The following is a 25684-nucleotide window of genomic DNA, read 5'->3' on the forward strand; positions in this document are numbered from 1 at the left end:
TTGAGTTCAGAAGACTTAATATACAGTATAAATCACAACTCATACAAACTACTCTTCCAGTGTTTTTATGTTAGTCTTTTTTAGCCGTATATATCACCATCCACTTTTGTTGCATGCGAAGGCTTTGACACTCGATGACAAGATGACAAACGGTGTCATTTTTGAGTGATCGATTTCTTTAATACCATGCATTTTTCCACTATGCTCAGGAACACTTTTACAGTTCGTTGAAAGCTTTCAATAAATGTGAAGCCACATATTTCAAAGGCGGATAAAAAGCCAGTCTGAGCCAGGGTTATTATAGTTAACTAACACTTAGAAAATACTATTAAAACAATTCGAAACATTAATAAAGACTATAATAAGAGTTGCCTGTTGTAACATCTGTTTTTCAGAGTTTCAATGCTCCACGCTGCTCTAAGATGAGGGTATGGAAAGAGGTCACCCTCGCCTTCATCCTGTTTGGTGCCTCGTTTTTCCTCCTGCTCCTGAGAACCACGTCTCCTGTTGGGCTCTCCTACCCCAAGGCCTTAGAGATTTCTACAGGCCCTTCCTCACATCCACCAGCCACAGCACTTGAATCCCAACCATCATCCTCATCTTCACCATCATCAACCTCAGCGAGGAAGCCAGCGGCGCGGCGAGTGGTCAGAGCCACGGAGGAGATGGGCTCCTTTCTCTCCGAATGTAAGAGAACCCCTTTTTTTTTTTGGTTTTCCTTAGCGACAGCGTGGATTAGGTGTCGTTGATGTAGACATGACGGGAAGGATTTAATATGTCATTCTACAGTCGCCGTTGTGTTTATACAACATGCCTCGGCAGCCAACACTGCTCAGTCACACACCTTGTATATCATCGGTTCACAGCGTCTGTCAGCTCACTTCATATTTAAGGCCCAGGTGAATAGGGCAAGCATTTCAAACCGGAAGTGGCGCATGCATTTCACAGACGATAATCCATGAACCGCATTATTAGACCATTTTAAAAGGCTTCATGATACATCAGGGTTTTTCCTGGGTCAAAAATGGTCTTCGGTGGTGGCTGACAGACATGGTCACACACACACACACACACACACACACACACACACACACACACACACACACACACACACACACACACACACACACACACACACACACACACACACACACACACACACACACACACACACACACACACACACACACACACACACACACACACACACACACACACACACACACACACACACACACACACACACACACACACACACACACACACACACACACACACACACACACACACAGTAAAAAGTACCCTACCCACGTGATCTGCAAGCGCAATACTGACAATAAATTTTAAATAAATTCAAAGAAACTTATTTTGATACCTTGATGTTTGTTTTTGTTCCACATTTTTTACAGATAATTGTTTTGGTATATAATCATATCAATATTAAAAAGTAGTATTATAAAAATGAACAAATAGCCTCATTTTCTGCCATATACAATTTCATAAAATTCTCAGCTAGCTAATAACTTTGTTCTAAACTAAATGATTTTAGGCTATTTATTTTACTACACATTGTCAACATAAATATGCTAAAAGACTGTGGATAATTAAAACTAATTCTTACTATCCACTCTTGCTAAATGGGGTGAGCACACTTGTGTTCTCATTTCAGATGTGTTCAGAGTTTGTGAGTTCAGTGTTGGACAGATCAATTGTTCTAACAAGTCGTTAAAATGATTCAGTTCAAAATGAGTCATTAGGTTGTGAATCGGACATTAGCAGACGCATTGTGTGCGAATCTCATCTGTGAGAACATCGCAAAAGATTTATCAACACACAGAAAACACTTCATAACTGGATAGGATTTGTTTCCCGTTTATTGAAAGTATGGTTTATGTCAGCTGGTCAGAGAAGAGTCGATGTTTTTTGAGCGCAATTCACACCCAGCGGTAATTCAAAGAAAAAAATGTCAGAATGCGCCACGTGCAACATGGATTCAGTCTTCCAACCTTTTGACTTTAATTAATGTAATATGTGAAATATTAGAAAACTAAGATGGTGCTTATTTTGAAGACAGAGAGAGTGCGAGCAGGGGAGGGCTCTCTGCTCGTTCCCTCTGTCACTCCCTTAACATGTGCCCTATCACAAGCACAGCAGTCATCTACATCACTCATAAATCACAATAACGCATCAAATAAGGCTTTGGCGGGACAATAATTTTTTTGGCGGCCGCATTTAATGTAGGAAAAACCCTGTACATATGCATGAAAAATCACAATAGAGCATAGTGCTATTGTGCAATCACAAAGGCTGCGATTTAGTTAAATAAATATATCGTCGCTGTCCGATGAAAACCACGTATGTCCATTTTGCCGATTTTGAGATTTTTCGACGGATTGAATGTCCAGGTTCATTTCCGTATACAGTATGCTTCACATATCTAAATGGCCAATGAAAAGTTGTGAAATCATGTCATCTGATTTTCACGTATATCCATTTGGTGTCAAAGCTGTCAATCACGCCGCGTATCTCCCGCCCTGTGGAAGCATCTCGCCGGTCTCGTGAAACATAGCCTGGTGAGACAATGACTTTCCTTCATCGAGGTAAACGTTTCCCCCCTGACGCCAGACGTACGTCTAGGAGTGACAAAATTACGGTAGGACTGTACAAACAAAGTATCTGTCTAGCATTACCATGTCAGTGTATTGATTCATTGTCCCTTCATAGTTTGCAAGAGACATTTAATACATTTATAATTAATATTAAATAAACTAAGCATATTTAATAAACTAAAGACGTAGGCTATTTAATAAACTGAGCGTACTCCTCTATCAATATGAAACGCGACTTGGCCATTCTAATTAATGATCGGAAGAACGCGTATCGACCACCGTTACTGTAAAATATGCACATATGTCCATTTAAACTCAATTTTGGTCAAATGTGGATTAAATCATTACACTGGCAAGAATATGGTTACATGTAAAGATGCTGTACCAAGTATGACAACGCTACATTCAACTGCTTTTGAAATACAGTGTTTTTTTTCACTTCCTGAAAAGTAACCGTTTTGGACATACGTGAGTTTCATCGGGCAGCGACAATATGCACTGCAGGTTTCAGGATGAAGCGCAACGCTTTATTTACATGCGTGTCCGTTCACAGTAAATTCTGCTCCACACAAACTCAGACTCTGCATTAGTGATGGGACGATTACCGGTAACCGGTATATCAGGGTATTTTTCTAAATTATACCGGTTTCGCAGTATATGGTGATATTTTTTCCCCCATGCATGACAGGGTGTTAACCACATTTTCTACTAATTGAGAGAGGAAATACTGCAGTAGATTGACTGAGGCCCCGTCCACACGGAGACACGTTTAGCTGTAAACGTTACAATTTTGTACCGTATCAGCATTTCGTCCACACCGATCCGACGTTTTAGGAGCATGAAGCTGATATTTTTTTAAACCGGGTCCCAGAGTGGATAAATCTGACAATGACACCCTTGCGTTTTCGTGTGTATAGCCAATCCGTGAAAAGGTGATGTCATCACACCACATCCCGCACAGGAAAGACTAGAAAGGGATACAACTACGGGCACTGGGCATGCACTAGGGGTGTAACGGTACACGTATTCGTATCAACAGTTTCGGTACGGGGCTTTTGGTTCGGTGCACGTGTGTTCACAGTCGGCTTGTTTTAAGCGCGGAACACACTTCAATCCGATTTCCCACACAAACATATTAAGTATTCTGTACATTTTATCACGAAATTCAATGCCGTTTTGACATTCTTTAATGTGACGTGACTGTATAGGCGCTGTATATACGCGTCAATTCAACTTCAAACGTCAACGCGGCGCGCGAGTGAACGCTATCATCTCGACTCTTCCTAAAGAATAAACATAACATCTCTTAAAGGGTTACTTCAGTGATTTAGCATTAAACTTTGTATTTAAACTGGGTCATTTATGTAGTAGAAATGTGAAAATATTTTTGAATTTGGTGCCTTCTAGACTGAGAAAAGACAGAAAATGTATGTTTGTCTCATGTGGATGAAAGACAACAACTCTCAGAATGCACTTGCTTCGCTGCCCTACGAGGCCACTCCCTACACCGTCGTTTTGAGCTTCATAGTAATACAATCATTTCGTTCAGTTAGAGAATAAACACTACAATTAAAAACTCAACGTGTCTTTTCAATAAAGTGTGAGTGAGCCGAACGAAAGTCACAGCACAGACGCAGCAGGAGTCAGATCTCATTCATCGAAGAGCAGAGGTAAGCTCCAGTCTGGCACGTTTTCAGATCGCATATGGAAGCTAAACTATCACAGGAATTCATTGAAAAGTTGAAACACTCACTTTACTCTGCACCGCGCTCCGTTATGAATGTCCATGCGGCCGTCTGTGTCTTACATTCTGTGTGTGAGATCTCTCCCTTATGGGCGGGTTGAAAACAATGGGAACAGCTCCATCTAGTGGCTGTAGTCTATAGCCTCTGGCCAAAAAATCCTCCGATGACGCAAAATGACGATATTTGCGTCATCTGAGGATTTTTTTCCAGAAATAAAATGCATAATTCTCTCGTCTCAGGGGGATATGAGGGGGGAAAGTACCATAATTTGAATATACTACCGGGTTTCTACTGATACAAAGCTTAATGCTAAATCACTGAAGTTACCCTTTAAGGTATGTTGAGGATACATTACAACTTACTGAAATGTATCATATGTGGAGTATTCGCTCAATCTGTGTTTCAACCGCGGAAAGACAATAAAACCGCTTGTAAACAATGTCATGTAGCATCACATTTACCCAGAGGTGGACAGTAACTAAGTACATTTACTTGAGTACTGTACTTAAGTACACTTTTTGAGTATCTGTACTTTACCGAAGTATTATTTTTTAGGGAAACTTTTACTTTAACTTCACTACATTTGAAAGACAAATATCGTACTTTTTACTCCACTACATTTCTATCAAGGTCCTCAAAGTCAAAAGTCGTTTCTGTAGCAGCTTTGCAAGTCAGTGGTTGAATTTGTTTTTTTTTTTTTTTTTTTTTTGCAGACAGCCTATAAGTAATCACTTTTGTAGGGTCATAATTTCCCAAAATTTTTTGAACACTGATCAGTTTATAGCAAAATGGAGGAAGACGGTTCCTCGGCACAGTGTGTGCACCTATGGCCATATTAGAAAGTAAGTTTCAGTTTTCTGAAAAGATTAAAGATTAGTTTCGTTGGCATAAACTCGATGACTGTCTCATAAAATGTAAAAAAACGTAAATGTCTTGGAAAAAGAGAAGCATAGACATATGGATGATGAAAGAGCTCAGTTCAGTCTGTTTTTTGTGCCTCTGAGATGCCAGAGCACGAGCACTGAATAGAGCTTTCTTTTGTGTTTTTTTCGCACTTAAACAGACCAATACACACAAAATGTAAATTTTCATTTTGGAAAGTATTCACGTAAACAAAGTTGATTATGTCTTAAGTGAACGTAAACAGTTGGGGGAATATCGGATGTGTATCAGTGTATAGGATTTGTGCATTCTGCCTTAAAGTGACAGCAGCTTTGTAACTTTTATACAAGTATTTAAATGAGTTCAAGATAGTCGTATGCTAGCATGTCGGATAGAGTATCACTGACTGGCTTAAACCACCGTGATGGCTATAGCGTGCATTCATACAACAATGCAACGATAATAAAATAATGCATTGACATAAAAAAGGAAATTTACTTTTGATACTTAAGTACTTTTATAAACAAGTACTTCTGTACTTTTATTTAAGTAAAAATAGTTTTTTACAACTTTTACTTGTAACAGAGTAATATTTGACCAGTAGTACTTTTACTTTTACTTGAGTAATGGAGTTGTGTACTTTGTCCACCTCTGCATTTACCTCAGAAGTCATTCAGTGTCCACAGCTGAGTTCACTAGAGTAGAGAAACGAACTCTTTCACTAATATGCACTGTATTAGCCTATATATTCATTATATTTTACTTAACCTGTTAGTGATGTCTTGTTTATTTAATGTCTGCTGTCATGAAAATGACAGCCACTGTGTATAAATGATTATATTTCAACAACAAATTGGAGAAAATTGGAGTTAATGCAAAAACTGCCTTATGTGAAGTTTATGAGTGTTGATTATTATATCTAAAAATAAATAGCAACTGAATTTAGGCTAATAGGTTGGGCACTGTTGTTAACCTTTAATATTATAATGTGCAAGTAAGGGCTCCCTATATAGTTTACAGCATTATCTTTAAGTAACTTTTAGTTATAATTTAATTCATTCAAGGACAGACAGAATTTTTTCAGTAAACCACTGTTGAATAAAAATAAAATAAAAAGCCATTTTGTAAAACTGCTGTTCCGAACCGTGACTTCAAAACCGAGGTATGTACCGAACCGTCAGTTTTGTGTACCGTTACACCCCTAGCATGCGCACATCAATATTGCGTCATTTAATTACTGTATTTGCATTATTGTAAGGGTAGGTTTAGGGTGTAGGTGTTAATAAAACACATCTGGTAAGTAGCACATTTATATATTGTTATTTTATTGTGAGATTTTGCCTCACCTCCTACCATTGCTATACCCCTTCTAGCCACAACTCTTCTTCTTCGTTTCTAGTGTATCTCTGTGGCAGAATTACAGTGCCACTTACTGGTCTGGCATGTAAACTACATCGTTTTAAGTCATTTTCATTGCTCTCGTGTGTATGCGGATATTTCTTGAAACAAGGAAAAAAAGATTGGATAGGGAAAGCTCTGGCTTTGTGTGGACGGGGTGTTAGAATGTCCTATTTTACTGTCATGAGTGAATATTTTAGAAAAAATCCACACTAGAATTAATACAGGTTTGCACAAAATTATGCTGTGGGGAGACAATAACCAATAATAGCAGTCTCGGAACAAATGACACACGTCAGTTTAACACAGAACGAATAAACATGCCCATTCATCATTGAATTTTCGTCTACTTCATTGTCTACTGTGTAGCAGAATAATCCAATCGTGTCATCGCGGTCATGATCAGACGTACGACTGTATCAGAGTCCTCATTCCATTTGAGGAAGATGTGATGAAATATGTGCACATACACGCTGCTGGTTCATGCTTAGAGCACTAGAGTATATGAAATACATCCGTAAAAAAACTTAAACGCGCTCGCTCCGGTGATCGACGTGGTGAACATTATTAAATCTCATCGCGGCGCTCCTCACAGAAACCGCTGTTTGAGTTCTCCGCTGTAATCCCAGCAGGCACTGGACGTCAACATGACATCAGATTGACGTTGGTCCCCAACGTTGGACAGACGTTGCATTTTGGTTGAAAATGAAAATCGGGTTGACGTCAGAACCCAACGTTGGAGGTTGACATCCACACGACGTTGGGTTCTGACGTCAACCCGATTTTCATTTTCAACCAAAATGCAACGTCTGTCCAACGTTGGAGATTAAGGTCAATATGACGTTGGCTCAACGTTGGATTTTAGTTAGTTAATACCACAACCTAAAACCAACAAAAGATCAACATCTAATGATGTTAGAATTTGACGTTGTGTGGACATTACCATTATGACGTCAAAGAGACGTTGGGTTTTGGTCACCATACCTCACAACTTAATGTCAGTATTTGACGTCAATATGACGTTGGCTTGACGTTGTTTTTTGGTTAGTTAATACCACAACCTAAAACCAACAAAAGATCAACGTCTAATGATGTTAGAATTTGACGTTGTGTGGACGTTTTTTTTGGTAACCATACCTCACAACTTAAATGTAAGTATTTGACGTCAATATGACGTTGGCTTGAGAGTTTGGCTTGACGTTGTTTTTTGGTTAGTTAATACCACAACCTAAAACCAACAAAAGATCAACGTCTAATGATGTTAGAATTTGATGTTGTGTGGACGTTTTTTTTTGGTCACCATACCTCACAACTTAATGTCAGTATTTGACGTCAATATGACGTTGGCTTGACGTTGTTTTTTGGTTAGTTAATACCACAACCTAAAACCAACAAAAGATCAACGTCTAATGATGTTAGAATTTGACGTTGTGTGGACGTTACCATTATGACGTCAAAGAGACGTTGGGTTTTGGTCACCATACCTCACAACTTAATGTCAGTATTTGACGTCAATATGACGTTGGCTTGACGTTGTTTTTTGGTTAGTTAATACCACAACCTAAAACCAACAAAAGATCAACGTCTAATGATGTTAGAATTTGACGTTGTGTGGACGTTTTTTTTGGTAACCATACCTCACAACTTAAATGTAAGTATTTGACGTCAATATGACGTTGGCTTGAGAGTTTGGCTTGACGTTGTTTTTTGGTTAGTTAATACCACAACCTAAAACCAACAAAAGATCAACGTCTAATGATGTTAGAATTTGATGTTGTGTGGACGTTTTTTTTTGGTCACCATACCTCACAACTTAATGTCAGTATTTGACGTCAATATGACGTTGGCTTGACGTTGTTTTTTGGTTAGTTAATACCACAACCTAAAACCAACAAAAGATCAACGTCTAATGATGTTAGAATTTGACGTTGTGTGGACGTTACCATTATGACGTCAAAGAGACGTTGGGTTTTGGTCACCATACCTCACAACTTAATGTCAGTATTTGACGTCAATATGACGTTGGCTTGACGTTGTTTTTTGGTTAGTTAATACCACAACCTAAAACCAACAAAAGATCAACGTCTAATGATGTTAGAATTTGACGTTGTGTGGACGTTTTTTTTGGTAACCATACCTCACAATAGAGCCCTGCGCGGGACTGTTTTCCTCATCCCGCTCCCGCCCGCACCCGCCGAATTTCTGACCATTACCGCCCGCTCCCGCAACGTATGTGTTACACTCCCGCCCGCTCCCGCAATATGTATGACCACTCCCGCCCGCACCCGCAAAACTCTGAGAATTTATTCCCGCACAATAATAGAGATGCATTGATTTTGTGTCTTCTCCCGTCCCGCAGGAAAAAAAAAAACACGTATTTGTATTGATATTATTAAAGAGATTCATGGGGTTGTTTGTTTCGTTTCCCTGGCCTGCATGTGAAAAAAAAAAAAGACAAATACATTCAAATATAATTTCGTTTTTATCAAAAACTTTGCACATAAAAATAGACTGCTTTGCAAAACAGAAAACAGAAAAACAGATTGAGAAACAAAAAACAGATCCCAATTCGACTGAAAGGAAACCTGAGAAAACATGCTTCAAAAGAACGTAATGTGAACACAAAATAGCAAACGGACATTTAGAAACAATCCATTTCCACTCACTAAACTTCTATGTATTGTTTGTCAAAGACACCAAACAGTCAACTTGACCTGCAGGGAGTGCTGAGCGTTTTTGGTGAGGTATGATCAAGTATCTATGTATTTGCCAGCTGCGCAATATGTGGATACATATAACGTTATACCGCATGATTTTGCCTACCAAAACAATTGAGAAACTTCTCCAAATGTCAGACTTTCCTTGTTTAGCTTTTGTGCTGTAAATACCTCGTTTGAGGTTCTTTTCTACATCATCTATTGACATCTTCTCCATCATGTGGTTAGGCAACCTCCCTATCCCGCCGATTCCCGCTGTGTTTTTTTTAGCCGCCCATTCCCGCCCGCAGCAAAATTCAAACCGCCCGCTCCCGCGAGATTTACGTTGGGTCCCGCGGGACCCGGCGGGACTCAATCCCAATGCAGCCCTCTACCTCACAACTTAATGTCAGTATTTGACGTCAATATGACGTTGGCTTGAGAGTTTGGCTTGACGTTGTTTTTTGGTTAGTTAATACCACAACCTAAAACCAACAAAAGATCAACGTCTAATGATGTTAGAATTTGATGTTGTGTGGATGTTTTTTTTTGGTCACCATACCTCACAACTTAATGTCAGTATTTGATGTCAATATGACGTTGGCTTGAGGCGTTGGCTTGACGTTGTTTTTTGGTTAGTTAATACCACAACCTAAAACCAACAAAAGACCAACGTCTAATGATGCTAGAATTTGATGTTGTGTGGACGTTACCATTATGACGTCAAACAGATGTTGGGTTTTGGTCACCATACCTCACAACTTAATGTCAGTATTTGACGTCAATATGACGTTGGCTTGACGTTGTTTTTTGGTTAGTTAATACCACAACCTAAAACCAACAAAAGATCAACGTCTAATGATGTTAGAATTTGACGTTGTGTGGACGTTTTTTTTGGTAACCATACCTCACAACTTAAATGTAAGTATTTGACGTCAATATGACGTTGGCTTGAGAGTTTGGCTTGACGTTGTTTTTTGGTTAGTTAATACCACAACCTAAAACCAACAAAAGATCAACGTCTAATGATGTTAGAATTTGATGTTGTGTGGACGTTTTTTTTTGGTCACCATACCTCACAACTTAATGTCAGTATTTGACGTCAATATGACGTTGGCTTGACGTTGTTTTTTGGTTAGTTAATACCACAACCTAAAACCAACAAAAGATCAACGTCTAATGATGTTAGAATTTGACGTTGTGTGGACGTTACCATTATGACGTCAAAGAGACGTTGGGTTTTGGTCACCATACCTCACAACTTAATGTCAGTATTTGACGTCAATATGACGTTGGCTTGACGTTGTTTTTTGGTTAGTTAATACCACAACCTAAAACCAACAAAAGATCAACGTCTAATGATGTTAGAATTTGACGTTGTGTGGACGTTTTTTTTGGTAACCATACCTCACAACTTAATGTCAGTATTTGACGTCAATATGACGTTGGCTTGAGAGTTTGGCTTGACGTTGTTTTTTGGTTAGTTAATACCACAACCTAAAACCAACAAAAGATCAACGTCTAATGATGTTAGAATTTGATGTTGTGTGGACGTTTTTTTTTGGTCACCATACCTCACAACTTAATGTCAGTATTTGATGTCAATATGACGTTGGCTTGAGGCGTTGGCTTGACGTTGTTTTTTGGTTAGTTAATACCACAACCTAAAACCAACAAAAGATCAACGTCTAATGATGCTAGAATTTGATGTTGTGTGGACGTTACCATTATGACGTCAAACAGATGTTGGGTTTTGGTCACCATACCTCACAACTTAATGTCAGTATCTGATGTCATTGCGACATTGGCTTGAGACGTTGGCTCAACGTTGGATTTTGGTCACTTTACAACACAACTTAAAAACAACTAAATATCAACGTCAGCTGACGTCGGTTTTGACGTCACGTTAACATTGGCATTAGATGTTGAGCTGACATTGAATTTTGGTCACCTGATGTCACAACCGAAATGCAACCAAATATCAACGTCTTATGACATTGTGTGCCTGCTGGGATGCGATCTCAGTTGTGTGAAAACAGTGAAATGGGAACCCGTCTCATACAGTGTCACGCTACTTTTGAACACTTTCATCTCATTTGAACAAAACCGTGGTAATATTGATAATTGTGATAATTTTGGTCACGATAATCGAGATATAAAACTTTCATCCCGTCCCACCCTTACTCTGCATGTGCCGTTTTTCTGGGTTTCCAATATTGTGCATATGGGAATGCATGCTTTTTAGGGGTGGAAAAAAACAAATTGATACAGCATAGTATCGCAATATTTTTTTTTTTGAGGTGGGGGGGTATTGTATCGTTACAAGGACGGCAACTCTATAAGTATCAATATTTTCAGGGAATGAATTTCAGCTCATATTTTACCGTAAGCTCCGTGCTTATAACGCGGGAAATAATAACAACAGACTGTAATATCACAAACAGCGCATCACTCTCGCTCACACACACGTGCGCAGTGTGTACAGAAAGTGCATTCTTGCATATTTCTGAACGTGGAGCGCTCTGTCCTTGTTTATGTGTTATAGTTACACGTGTTGATTTGACACACAAGTGCAAGCCAGCTGCGCACTTCAGAACTTTCTCTTGCAAATTACAATCAAAGCAGCGGCCTACATTATGCCATATCTACACTGTCAGCGCACTCGTTCATTATACAACAACTGACAGGAAAAACAGCAGCCGCAGTAAAACATGTCTAAAGCTGTGTGATACTGGTTACAGGGGAGAGCGGGGCACAACCGAACGCTTTTTGACTGTCTCAGTTTGTGTAAATCCACTTGGGGTTCAGAGTATTTATGTTTTCCCACATTAATTTCACACGTCTAGTACAATTATGTGGTTTTGTTTCATTAATACAGTGTATACTTTTTTCTTGATTTAGAATGGAATTGAAATGTGACAACATGCCCCATAGCTGGGGTACATTGTAACTTGAGCAAATGACAGCTTAAATTGTTATCTGATATAATCAAGACAAACTAAAATATTTTGTCAGTAAAATACAATTATTAACTTTTTTTAATAAAATAATGCCGTTTTTTAATCATTAAAAATAAACTAATTTTTTACTTTGACAACAAACACACCTCAAAACACAGCTATACAGCATAGTTCAAAAACTAATACTAATTAATCATTTCTGAAAAATCGACTCAGTCATTATTCACCTTTTTATCATGGTTTCCAAATAGAATTCATAAAAGTATATAATATAATAGCATAGTTCTAATAGGGGCTGATTGTAACGCAGTGTGACAACATGCCCCGCCTGCACAACTGGGATTTAAACCCGGCTCGTGTCTTCTGCTGTTAGATCAGCATTAAAGAACCATCTCAACTGTTACATAACAGACATAAGATTAAATAATAAACACAAAAAACAGAGATGAAAAATAAACTTAAGTAAGAAATTTACTTTTGCTTTGGTTAAAGAAATGTTCAGTGATATCTTCCAAAGATTTTTTTATTTTGGCACTTTTTTTTCTCTAAATAATGTTGATATGGCAACTAGTAAATACACTAAGTTTTGTCATCCTGGCATGTGTGGAAAGTTTTAAACCATGTGTGTTACAACTAACCCCGCGCTCCCCTACTCTTATACTATACTGTATTTTTACTGTACATCTATGAAATGCACTTTCTGTAAAGCTGCTTTGAAACAATGTGTATTGTGAAAAGCGCTATACAAATAAATTTGAATGGAATTGAATTGAATTGAATACTGGGTCGGTGATACTGGTTTTAACTCGAAAATAATGAAAATAACAAATATAAATGTAAAAATGTAAACTCCATAGCGGCATCTAGCGTCCAAGTTAAATGAAGTTATATGCTGTTAATGGCAAATGTATGTATTTTCCTATAAATGTGATTCAACATATAATTACATTTCATAACTGAATAGTGTCAACTTTTACTTGTTCTGTGTTAGGGTTCTTTATAAAACTGCTTAAAACTATAAGTATTGAAAAAACAAATACATTGAATTGAAGTAATTTATATTAAAAAAAAATATGTCGGAAAACATTTGACAAGGAAGGAATGTGGATTTGAAGATGTAAAAAGAAGTAATTTATATTAAAAAAAAATATGTCGGAAAACATTTGACAAGGAAGGAATGTGGATTTGAAGATGTAAAAAGAACAATCTAAAGGCCTGTGCACACAGGGACGATTATCGTGCGTGTGTTTATCGGCAGCGTTTTTCGAGACATTTTTGGCCGCGTCTTTGTGTTCACACCCAAGTGATTTTCACTGGCGATGCGCCGAGTGAACATGTAAATTCAGTAGATGGCGCTCCCGGTACACTAGGTGGAGCTGCGGCACTTTACACTTCTGACACTCGCTTGTCTCACAGAAGAAGAAGAGAGACAGTATTTACGTGCTTGCCAAAACCATTCAACTCACTTTTTGCTAATTGGCAAAGCAGCATTAGCAGCTCATCTTCTTCGTTGTCTACTTACTCTTCGTCGTATAAATGTGTGCTCGGCAAGAACATTTTGTACTTGGGCGCCACCAAGTGGTGTTTTACTGTAACTTCAGCAGCTCCAGGCACGTGAACTAAAGCGCCGATCTCATCTCAGTTTTTAACGCATCACGTCAAAACAAAAAAACGAACCCAAGGCGTTTTTTAAAAAATGACGCTTTTACGCCTGCCGTTTTGCGCGTTAGTGTGCACACTCACATTGGCGCCCTTTGTTTAGTCACAAGGCAATAAAGGCCTTAAGAACCTTATTAGATAAAAATATGTGTGGACAAAGTTTGCAGTTTGGAGACATTTGAAAAATATCGCAATTTAAAAAAACAAAACAAAATCACAATAATATGGTATCGTGGCTTAAAGGGATAGTTCACCCAAAAATGAAAATTAGCCCATAATTTACTCACCCCCAAGTCATCCGAGGTGTATATGACATTCTTCTTTCAGACAAATAAAATCGGACTTATATTACAAAAGTCCAGGCTAATCCAAGCATTACAATTTGATTGATAGTTGCTCTTTTTTTGAAGTCCATAAAAAGTGCATCTGTCCCTCAAATAACTGCTCCACGCGGCTCTGGGGTGTTAATAAAGGCCTTCTGAAAGGAATCGATGCGTTTGTGTAAGAAAAATATCCATATTTAAAACTTTATCAAGTAAACTTTCGAGTTTGCCTTCTGTGGAAAAAGTGTTGAATGTTGAAAGTGAAACTCAAGATGAGTACGTGACGTCATGACGAGCGGACCTGGTCGTGTTAGTCTTTCGATTGGCAGGGGAACTTTCAACAATTTTTCCAAAAATTGAACAGGGAAGATAAAGATACCGTACTTGATAAAGTGTTAAATATGGAAATTTTTCTCACACAAACGCGTCGATTCGCTTCAGAAGGCCTTTATTAACCCCCCGTTTATTTGATGGGCAGATGCATTTTTTATGGACTTCAAAAACAAAACAGAGCAACTATGAATCCAATTCTAATGCTTGGATTAGCCTGGACTTTTGTAATATAACTCAGATTTTATTCGTCTGAAAGAAGAATGTCACATACACCTCAGATGACTTGAGGGTGAGTAAATTATGGGTTAATTTTCATTTTTGGGTGAACTATCCCTTTAAGTATCGTGATAATATGGTATCGTGGATTCCCACCTCTAACACGTTTCAAGTGTTGCACTGTTATTATTAACATGCGTGCCGCGCGTCTCAGAAAGCTCAGCTAACAAACTCCATCTCTGCATGTTTGGGTTGCTTTTAGCGTTCATCTGGGTATGCAGCGCGCACCATTTCACCTTATACACCTACGCCAACACAGGAGAATACATCAATATGTTTCTAAATATGCACACTGTTCATCGCAGTTTCACAAATGTTTAAACCCTCGCTCTGAGTTTGCATGTTTTGATGTTCACATGTTCAAGAAATTACAGTCTGTAGCATTTCGATCATAAAGAAGTGGCTAAATATTACAGATTAAGTGGACATTTACAGTAAATGTTGTTTGATATTAAACAAGGTTTTGATCTGCTGTAAAGTGTAACATGTATATTATGTATTTTAAGTGTTGTTCTATGAAACCAAATGATTACTGATACTTTTTGATACCAATTATTATTGCCTCATTGTTACACATGTATTATAAGTCGTTTTACTGGTTATCGTTTACTTCCGTCTACTTTTATTACCATCAAAATAATACTTGACTACCAAATTATTTGTTACCATACTTCCACAGTTGGTTACATAAAGAATTACAAACATTTTCTTACATTTTGTTTAGATATGCAAATGCATCATCTAATTAAATATGCACTCATTTGCATACATTTCCAGAACAGAGATCTAAACATTGGATAAAGCCAGATTCACAATTCTTGTTGTATTGTGTTGCCATAAAGGTTTTTTTCCTTTTAAATCTACAGACACGAATAGATAATTCACTTAAAAGTGTATTTTGGATGCTTTCTTTTCACTAAATAACATATTGTAAAAAGCCAAATAGCCTAAAATCTCAAAAGTGACCAGTGTCATGTGACATGTTGAAACTTATGGTAAGGACTGTCAATTAAAAGAGTAGAAACTGGCAAATATTTAATCTCAAAGATTATTTGAGGAACATTTCTAGTTGTTGGCCTAAACGCCCTATATTAAAATTATTGTCAAGAATATATGTTCCCCTTTTCTCCAGCGCATCAGACACTGTATATTGAAGCGGCTTCATGAACAGTGTGCGATCACATGCTAAAGCAATTTTCCTAAAACACACCCGGACTGACTTGTAAAGTCTGTGAAGAAAAGCAGTCCAATTCTCATCTTACATATACAGCAGTTTTTCCTCAACCTGGTACACATTTTACACGTCTCCCTCATCTGACACAGCTGTCTCGGTGTCTCTAAGGACATAATAATGAGTTGAATCAGGTGTGTTTAATTAGGGAGACACAAAATGTGTCGTGTTAGGAACTACTGACATGGAGTTTTGAACGGTCAGTGCAAAAATGCTCTAAACCCCTCTTAAAGATGGACGTAATCCTGCTTTACAACCCTGATCATCAGAGAGGTTTAAAGCTGGCGAATCCTCGACATAATGTGCAGGTCAAGCCCTTTGAGCTCTTACGTTTAACACAACCAATGTGATGATTGTTTTAAGAGCCCGGTGAAGACACACAGAGGAATACTGTAGAGAAGAAGGGGGGGGGGGGGGTTGTTTTATGGATAAGGCCCTATGATTATGATGCGATATAGACTAGTGTCTGTGAATAATAAACTTCAAAAGACTATTTGAATATGAATTCTGCATGTTCTGCGTGTCTCTGTGTGAATGAATGGTGCAAAGGTGCGGTTTCATTTCCCAAACACACACACACACACACACACACACTGAAGCATGTGTGACGCTCACTGTGTTTTCAGCCTCTGTTGTCTCACTATATGAGGACATGAATGCATGAACTTTATCTCCAGAGCCGCTCTGAGAGTCGCTTCATCAGCATTTTACTATTTCATCTGAAAAAAAACTATAGTTGTATATCTAGGGATGCACCGATAGGATTTTTTGGGGCTGATACCGATTTTAACAAACAATTATTGGCCGATTCCGATACCGATATTTGTCACTTGCCCTCTTATTAGGGGCCAAGCACCGAAGCCGTTACATTTCTTATTATTATTATTCTGCCATGGAAGTCTATGGCAGCCCATAGAACTGTTTGCGGGAAAATGATGAAATTTGGTACACTGATAGAGGTCATTACCAATAGTAACCACGCCCATTTTGGAGTCTCTAACTCAATCCCTCTAGCGCCACCACCTGTCCAAGGTTTGACTCATATTCTTGCTAATAACTTTTGAACCCTAAGAGCTAGAAACAAAATCCCTTTTTCCTTCGATTTCTTGGCTCAAGCCAATTCGATTGCACCCTATGACGTAATTTCCGTCATGAAAATTTTCCCACCATGTTTAATTAACCGAAACCCAACTTTTTCGAACTCCTCCTAGGCCGTTGGTCCGATTTAGACGAAAATTTAACCAGATAATCTCCAGACAGTGTTGACAAAAAAAACATGGAATTCAAGTTGATTCATCAAATCGTTTTCGATTAACACACAAACCAATTTTACGTAACGCTTGCAAAAACACACTTAAGGCAATATCTCTGCAACGCTTTATTGTATTCAAACCAAACTTGGTAGATGTCATCACAAACATGACCTGAGGCAACGTTTCGGCGCAGCGCCACCTATTGGTCCGGAGATACGAAAAATGGCTATTTTTGCTTATAACTTCTGAACTGTTTGTCCAAAAATCATAAAAGTGGTCGTTAGATTCAGGACGGCATGCCGAGTCTGATATCCAATTTTACCATATCGCCATTTTGACTGTCGGCCATTTTGAATTATGTACTAAAATGCTGTATTTTATGAACGCATGAACGGATTGTTACGAAACTCGGTATGGCACATCAGCACGAGAACCTGAAGTAGCCTGACAAGTTTCAAAACAGCGCCACCTAGTGGATTTTTTTTTTCAAACGCTTATAACTTTGGGTGGGGTTGACTTATTTTCATGGGACTAACTTTTTTTTGTTTTTTTTGTCGAGTCCAACGATACCAAACTTGCCAGGTTTCGGCGTATGGTTTGTGCAGCGCGGTAATTTAGCGCTTAAAAAACAATCAACCGCTAGTCCGATCGAGACGAAACCAGCGCCAGAAAATCGAAAACATAGGTCGATAGCTAAATGTTAATGCCCAAATGTCAAAATATTGATAGTAAGGGGTAGTAAAATCCAATCAAAGTCAGGTGTCAGTAATTTTTTTTTTTTTAAAAGTTAGTAATTTTTTGACACACACATGTATGGGCTCACTCCGATGACACATACAAATTTTTGTAGGATTGTGCCTCTTGGTGGCGCTATAATAGAACAAAACATGACATTGGCACTATACAACTCAATGTTTTAATGTGGTGTTTCAACGTTTTTGCTTCAAATGTCTTTACTCATTTTTTCAGTTGGTCTGCTGCTATCTTCCTTGTTTGCTTCTGTTGCGCTTGGCTCCGTTAATGGCTGCTTGCAGCTATATTTTTAAATGTTGTCATTAAAATAGATGGTGTTTTGTTCATGTTTTAAATCAGCAAAGTAAAAAAAAAAAAACATACATTAACTTATAGCCTACTAGCTAGTTTTTTGCTGCATTATCAAATAATATCTAATGATCATAGACTGGATCCTTTTAACATTCAGCAGGCCAACATAAATACGTACATAAATACAACAGAACAAAGATACAAATGAAATAAACTGTGCTTTTTAGGTTTAACAGTTTACAGGTACATAAATAAAGTAAACAAATGTTAAAGAACACTGCATATTCTTCACTGTAAAAATTAAATACATATATTATTACATTGAGACGTAGCTCTTCTGTACAACATTAACATATTTCTGTCACAATTACTTTGTTAAACTGAACTTTTATTTTGACGGGTTGCCGTGAAGACCTTCGAGTTTCTGTGTGTGTGTTTATGATATGACGATAGATTTTGTCGTATAGACTTGGTCGGCATTACTGGGAACGCCCACAAAACGTCATATCCGCCATATGCCGGTGGGGGAAAACAAGCCATTAGAATAGATGTTTTATCTCTTTGTAATGATTATGGTTTATCTTTGCTTCGTGCAGTGCAGAAAAGTTGCCATGTGACGTTCTGCACTTCTAGTAAGTAAAAAGAAACCCTGATCTGAAGTTTTATACTGCTAAATAAACAGACAGAGCCGTTCGTCAATTCCGAAAGCCTGTGTAATACGTCCATTACAATTAAACATTTGCACTACATGATGCTGGTATTATTGTAAAGATTAAAAAAAGAGATTTCATTCATTGCAATGGCAAAAGTTTGTTGAACAAAACGCCAATAAAGTCATACTTGTCACGGGAGTTTTTCACGATGAGCGATCACAGCCACATAATGCATGAGGTTATTAACAGTGTTGGGGAAAGTTACTTTGAAAAGTAATACATTACAATATTGCGTTACACCCTTAAAAAGTAACTAATTGAGTTACTTAGTTACTTTTTAAGAAAAGTAATGCGTTACGTTACTTTCGCCTTACTTTTTCTCACCTGGGCTGGGCTTGTTTTTTTTGTTTGCTTTTTAATAGCAAAAAAAGTTCTATTTTTGTGCAAATGTAAAGACGTCTTCATACCAAAATTGAAATAATAAGCCTGAGGCTGAGGTAAAAATGTGCTGCCATTCTGGATAATGGAAGAATAGGACGCAGGAGAAAAAAGTTTTATCAATAAAAACAGAAAAAAAAATCGAGTAATTTTTGCTCATGGTTTAACTGAATCATCGAAGGTCAGCAGCAAGACACTAGTCAATAAAGGTAGATTAAATGCATAAAAACATTTTTTTTTATTTAACATTTATATATTTGAGGTTTGCATGGTACTCTGATTTTGCATTTGACTGATTTTATTCATTTTGAGGAGTACAGAATCTTTATTGTGCAAGTGAGATGAATAAATGCTCACATTTAGTCTAGAACTACAATAACCATCATGTTTACACACAACGCAAATTATTTTCGATTTTTCTCAACATTGGGACAGGAGAGCTGTCAGTCAAATAAATGTGAAAAAGTAACTCAGATATTTTGTTGTAAATTTGAAAAGTAATGCGTTACTTTACTAGTTACTTGAAAAAGTAATCTGATTACATAACTCAAGTTACTTGTAATGCGTTACCCCCAACACTGGTTATTAATGTGCAAAACATTCAAAAGTCTTCTTTATTTCATGACGGGCTGGGCTCATGCTTGTGCTTCAAGCTGATAGTCACATTATACGTATGACACTTGTACATTTTCTCGTTAAAATGCAGCCGCTCCCACAAATATTACACAAAATATAATAGCTAGGCTACTTCATGAATCACCCAGTCTTTTGATGAAGACAGTTGCTATAAAAATGTAAATAAAAAACTTTGCTGTTGTCAGTAATTCTAATACTATTTTGTCAACTCCAAATATCAATTTCATAGCATTTTTATGATCATTTTAAAATGTTAAATGTATGTAATAAATACTTTTAATCCGTTAAATTCAGGAACACTGAATTAACGTCTTCATTTAGACGTATTAGTCAAGAGTAGTGAGCGATTTATTTTTTTGTTTGTTGGTCTTTTGTTGTTTGATAAACAATAAAATGCAGATAGCAGCGCAGCAGGAATATTACATTATAATCTTGGATTATGCAGCAGACGTTACACAGCTCAGTGCCTTCACGCAGTTCATTAATAAAGCATTTTTATGCTACAGCCGATATGCCGATGGTTGTAAATTGATCAAAAATTGGCCGATAAATATCGGCAGCCGATACATCAGTGCATCTCTAGTCGTATCATAAACACACAGAAACTAAAAGGACTTCACGGCAACTTGTCAAAATAAAAGCTCAGTTTAACATGAAGAAATTGTGTCAGAAACATATTTTAATTTCATGATTAAAAAATACATTAAATTAATGTTTTATGCTTTCATTGAATTGCCAGACAGTTAAAATACACAATATAAATATAAAATTATTTTTTAAAATGTATTAATAAAGTTTTTTTTTATAAATTTAATTTATAATTAGAATTTAATTAAACCATTGAAACGGAATCCAGAAAACTTAAAACCGAAAACACAGAATTTGGTAAAAAAAAAAAAAATGGAATTTGAGAGGGGAAAAAAATCATAATATTTGTTAATACTGGTTTTTTAATACTGTAATTTGTAGTTAAATTGTAGAAGTTTCATGATTTCAATTAATTAGACATGCTTTTTGATTACTAAAATTTAATTTAACAATGGAGTCCAAAAAATTAAAATGGAAAAAAATGATTTTGGATTTTAATTGCAATTTTAGCAAATGCATTTACTTTCAAAATATTGTTCAAAAAAATGAATCAGAAGGCAATAAAATGAGCAGTTTAATCGGCAGCTTCTCTAATGAAGGTGCTACAGCATGTACCTTTTATTAGCATGCAGCATTCTGATTGGTAAACATCTCTTGCGTGCAGATGAGAATATCAACGTTTAAATAATACGCTTTTAGTCATTTAGAAATTACTCACGCTTATATTGTACTGTAATTTTATTGCAATTGTGAATAGTTGCACAGCTCTATCCTATCCTAGTTTAAACGGAGAGCTCATTGAGTTACCTACTGTACTTCACAGATGTGTCTCCAGAAAACAACACTCAAGTAATCTCACATTTCAAATACTTAACTATCAAAAACAAACTTTCTGCCTATCCACATTAACTTTATAGTTCTAGAGACCACAGTGAGGGTAGATGCCATAAAAATGTAATTAGACACAGATGAATATGAAAAGAAAGTACAAAAGGTATATAAAGTCCAGGGCTCCACAATAATGATTTTGTTAGTAAACCATAAATTCAAAAACACATTTTTCCTTGAAAACAAATGTTAAAATGCGAAACATTGCTGATTGGTTTGTAGTTTAACACATTCCTAATGAGGCTTTCAAGTCATTTGAACTGTTTCTATGCAAGCCGTTGAGTTTGCAATACAAATGGATGTAGAAAAATCAATAAATATAACATTTCCAGTACTGACTCGAAACACACTTTCCCGCTGATCCACGGATGAATGAACTGCATGTTTAAACCCAACAGCCTTCAGCCTTGTTTTCATTTGTGTCAACTCGTCCTCAATAAGGTCTATATTCTTATTGTATTTCAACAACTGTTTCATTTGTTTTCAACATTCAAAGGAATTTTAGTCAAAACATCCAAGACAAAGTTGATACTTAAAGCAAACATTACTAAGGTCTGAAACACACTCTATACAAGCACAAGAAAGCAAATACTTCTGAATGCATAGATGTCTCAGACTATTGTACAAGTACGTGTTGCCACAAGAATCGCTATAGCACAAACTTCTAGTGAGCTTTTACTTTCAGGCGAAACAATTCGAAGAGAATCTTGATAGTTGATGTCAGCATGTTTATAGCTACTGTACAAATGAATCTTCAATACAAATATCTTTTGTGTTCAGCAGACGAAAGAAACGTATACAGGTTTGGAATAACCAAAATTTTGGGTGATTAATTATATTTTCTTTTAATTAAATTTTATGAACTAAGCAGCTCAATAACATACATACTTTATCACTAGAAAAAATAACCAACTAAACATGGACGTATTAAGACATTTATTCTTATTCAGAACTTTACCCACATGGAAAGAAACTATGAGGATATTTGCACATATATGAAACCTATATGCAGTTTATATGCACATATAGGCAAAATTTCGGTGCATATACAGGCCATATAGGTCTCCTTTTCATTATTATTTTTTTTATGTGCAAAATTTCAAGTATACAAACTGTACACAGAACAAGAAAATATACAGTATGCCAGGGGGTATATGGGTATATATATATATATATATATATATATATATATATATATATATATATATATATATATATATATATATATATATATATATATATATATACACATACATACATACATACATACATATATATATATATATATATATATATATATATATATATATATATATATATATATATATATATATATATATATATATATATATATATACACACACACACATTATATACATTCAAACAATTTGTATGTAGTACAAATAGTTATTGGTTTAATAGCGTTTTTGTTAATCGAAGCACTTATAAGTTTTATATAGGACAGAGTATCATTATAAAAATGTTTAAAAGCAGGTTTTTGGTTACTATATTTACATTTGTGCAAGTAAAAGTTTGCCAAAATAATTAACAAGTTTATAATGAAATACACATCCTCTTTTCTTTGCCTTCTAAAAAAAACAAAATACAATATTTTCCCATTTTAAAGTGAAGTTCTTGTGAAGCTGTTCAATAATAAATCTACTGAAGTCCTTCCAAAACGTTGTGGAGTAAGAACAGATCCAGAAAAGGTGCTGAACGGGCTTCCACAAAATCAGCAGTTTATGTCAATGTCCCTCTTGAATTTGGTCATGTAATGGTTTGCGGGATAGTATTTATGAACAGTGTTGCCACAGTTACTTTGAAAAAGTAACTTAGTTACTTTACAGATTACTTGATTTTAAAAGTAACTAAGTTACTTTACAGATTACTTGATTTTAAAAGTAACTAAGTTAGATTACAAGTTACTTTATTAGTTACATTCATCAGTTGCCGACAACACCTCTGCAGCCTCAACATAAAAATGACAACACTAAACATAAAACATGTTACACTACACTAAACATAAAACCCTAAACATGTTAATGAAAAGGTACAAATTACTTTGTGTTCTTATTAAATACATTTATGAAAAACAATTTATATTTAATTTTTTATATATGAATGTAAATAATTATATGGGCCTACACAAATAATATAAAATTACAAGATTTATATTTTATTGTAAACGTAATGTGCAGCCTTGTAAAGGGACAACAAATATATGATCGATCCGTGAGAACAATATATTTTTTAATAATCTTTAAGTGCACAAAACTATGAAAATATATGAAACGCTTCAAAACAGAGCGGCAACAAAGCGCTTATGCGCATCCCGGGTGCAGAATGATGCGCTTAAAGCAACATGGAGTCAGTGTGCAGTGCAGCGCGAGTGCACATTGAAGAGTTCACGGCATAAAGAGAAGATGAGCGTTGAGCCCACAGATCCTAGTCTACTATGTAGCCTATATGGGTCCAAACATTCACTGATTATTTGTTTCTTCACAGTTTTTAATTCTGGTTATTGTGCGTGTGATGCTAATTAATAGTCCTTGTGTTGTCACCTGAGTAGCGAGCACAACATCTTTCAGAAACCGCTAGATAAACTCCAGGAGGGAATATATCATATGGAGTGAGCTTTCCCGTAGAGCTGTTGACTGGAACCGAACGACGCGCAGTTTGAATGCTGAACGGAGAATGATTGACAGCTACAGCGGAGGAAAGACATTCAGCTATGGAATGGCTTTAGATGACTTTGTACTAGCAAATCATAATATACTAATAATGGTTGCTGAAGGATCATGTGACAATATATATTTCTGATGATTATTTAATTATCACGACATGCCTAATCTGAGCAAGTGACTGCCTGTCTTGAGTTTTGTCGACAGACGGAGGCGGCAAGAAATTTGACGGAGCGGCCGCCTCGTAATTCTCTATGCAGGAAAACCCCTGCTCAGACTAAACAAGAAAGCAAAAATATATATTTTTACTAAGGAAAATGACAAAAAAAAGTAACTCACAGTGACTTGGATAAATTACTTTAATCTGATTACTGGTTTGGAAATAGTAACGCGTTAGATTACTCGTTACTGGAAAAAGTGGTCAATTTAGAGTAACGCGTTACTGGCATCACTGTTTATGAATGATTTTAAAAGATACTTATTTTACCTTGTTTGTTATTAGAAACTTATAAATTAATTAATTAAAAAAGATTAAACAAAAAAATTAAATTCTGTTCAGTTTTTTGTCTTATTTTTGTTCTTGTACTATTTGATTGCTCTTAAGTAAATAAATAATGTAAATTTCTACATTTTGGGCTTTTATTTATGTAGCCTAGCAGCTATGGATTTTAATAATTTTACTAATATATAGGTAAACATACACTCTCAGAAAAAAAGGTAAAGTGGAGGTACAATTTTGTTCCTTGAAGAACAAAACGTATAACTGTACCTTTAAAAAGGTACACAATTGGTCCTTAGGGTACAATTAAACCATTGGCAGGCAAGTTCGGTCCTAGTGAGCCACTGTCCTGCAGAGTTTGACTCCAACCCTGAAAGATATCTATAGAAGCTCTTATTGAGAATTAACAGAGGTTTAGATTTTGGTTTTATTGAAAATATTGATTACCATTTGTTACCAATATTAACCGATTGGTTACCATTATGGTGATCAGTGTTTTCTTTAGTTGGGCAGTTTGACTCTTAGATTTGTATGCAAGTTTGTGGTTTTTGTTACAGTGTTAACAAAACACAAAATCTGTTCAAATCAAAAGAAGCCTTATACAAAAATTGTCGTGAAGAAAAATGGTTGACTAAACTCATCACTGACTAAAAATATCAATAAATAATATTCACCAATAGTGATGTGTCGTTCATGAACGATTCGTTCATTTTGAACGAATCTTTAATATGACTCGGGACTACCGAGCTTCATTTACGCTTTCATTACACTGAATCTGTACTGGAAAGAACAAAAATGATTAGTTCATCTTTCGAGTCTCGAGTCTTTTGTTCTTCCTGTCAGTCCCATAGAGTCTATGAAGTCAGTAACGGAAACAGAAAAGATTAGTTCT

The 25684-nt window shown here is 36.3% G+C and overlaps 1 protein-coding gene across 1 annotated transcript in view; it reads left to right on the plus strand.

Moving 5' to 3' along the window:
* The window catches only part of LOC307128099 (uncharacterized protein), a 74267-nt gene that overhangs the window by 38486 nt on the left and 10097 nt on the right, over positions 1-25684 (plus strand). Inside the window, exon 3 of the mRNA XM_079819697.1 lies at positions 396-687. Within this exon, the coding sequence (XP_079675823.1) occupies positions 423-687 (265 nt within the window). The 5' untranslated portion in view covers positions 396-422. The remainder of the gene's footprint in view (positions 1-395; positions 688-25684) is intronic.

Source organism: Gobio gobio, assembly GCF_949357685.1.
Source record: "Gobio gobio genome assembly, chromosome: 6".
Classification (NCBI taxonomy): Eukaryota; Metazoa; Chordata; class Actinopteri; order Cypriniformes; family Gobionidae; genus Gobio; species Gobio gobio.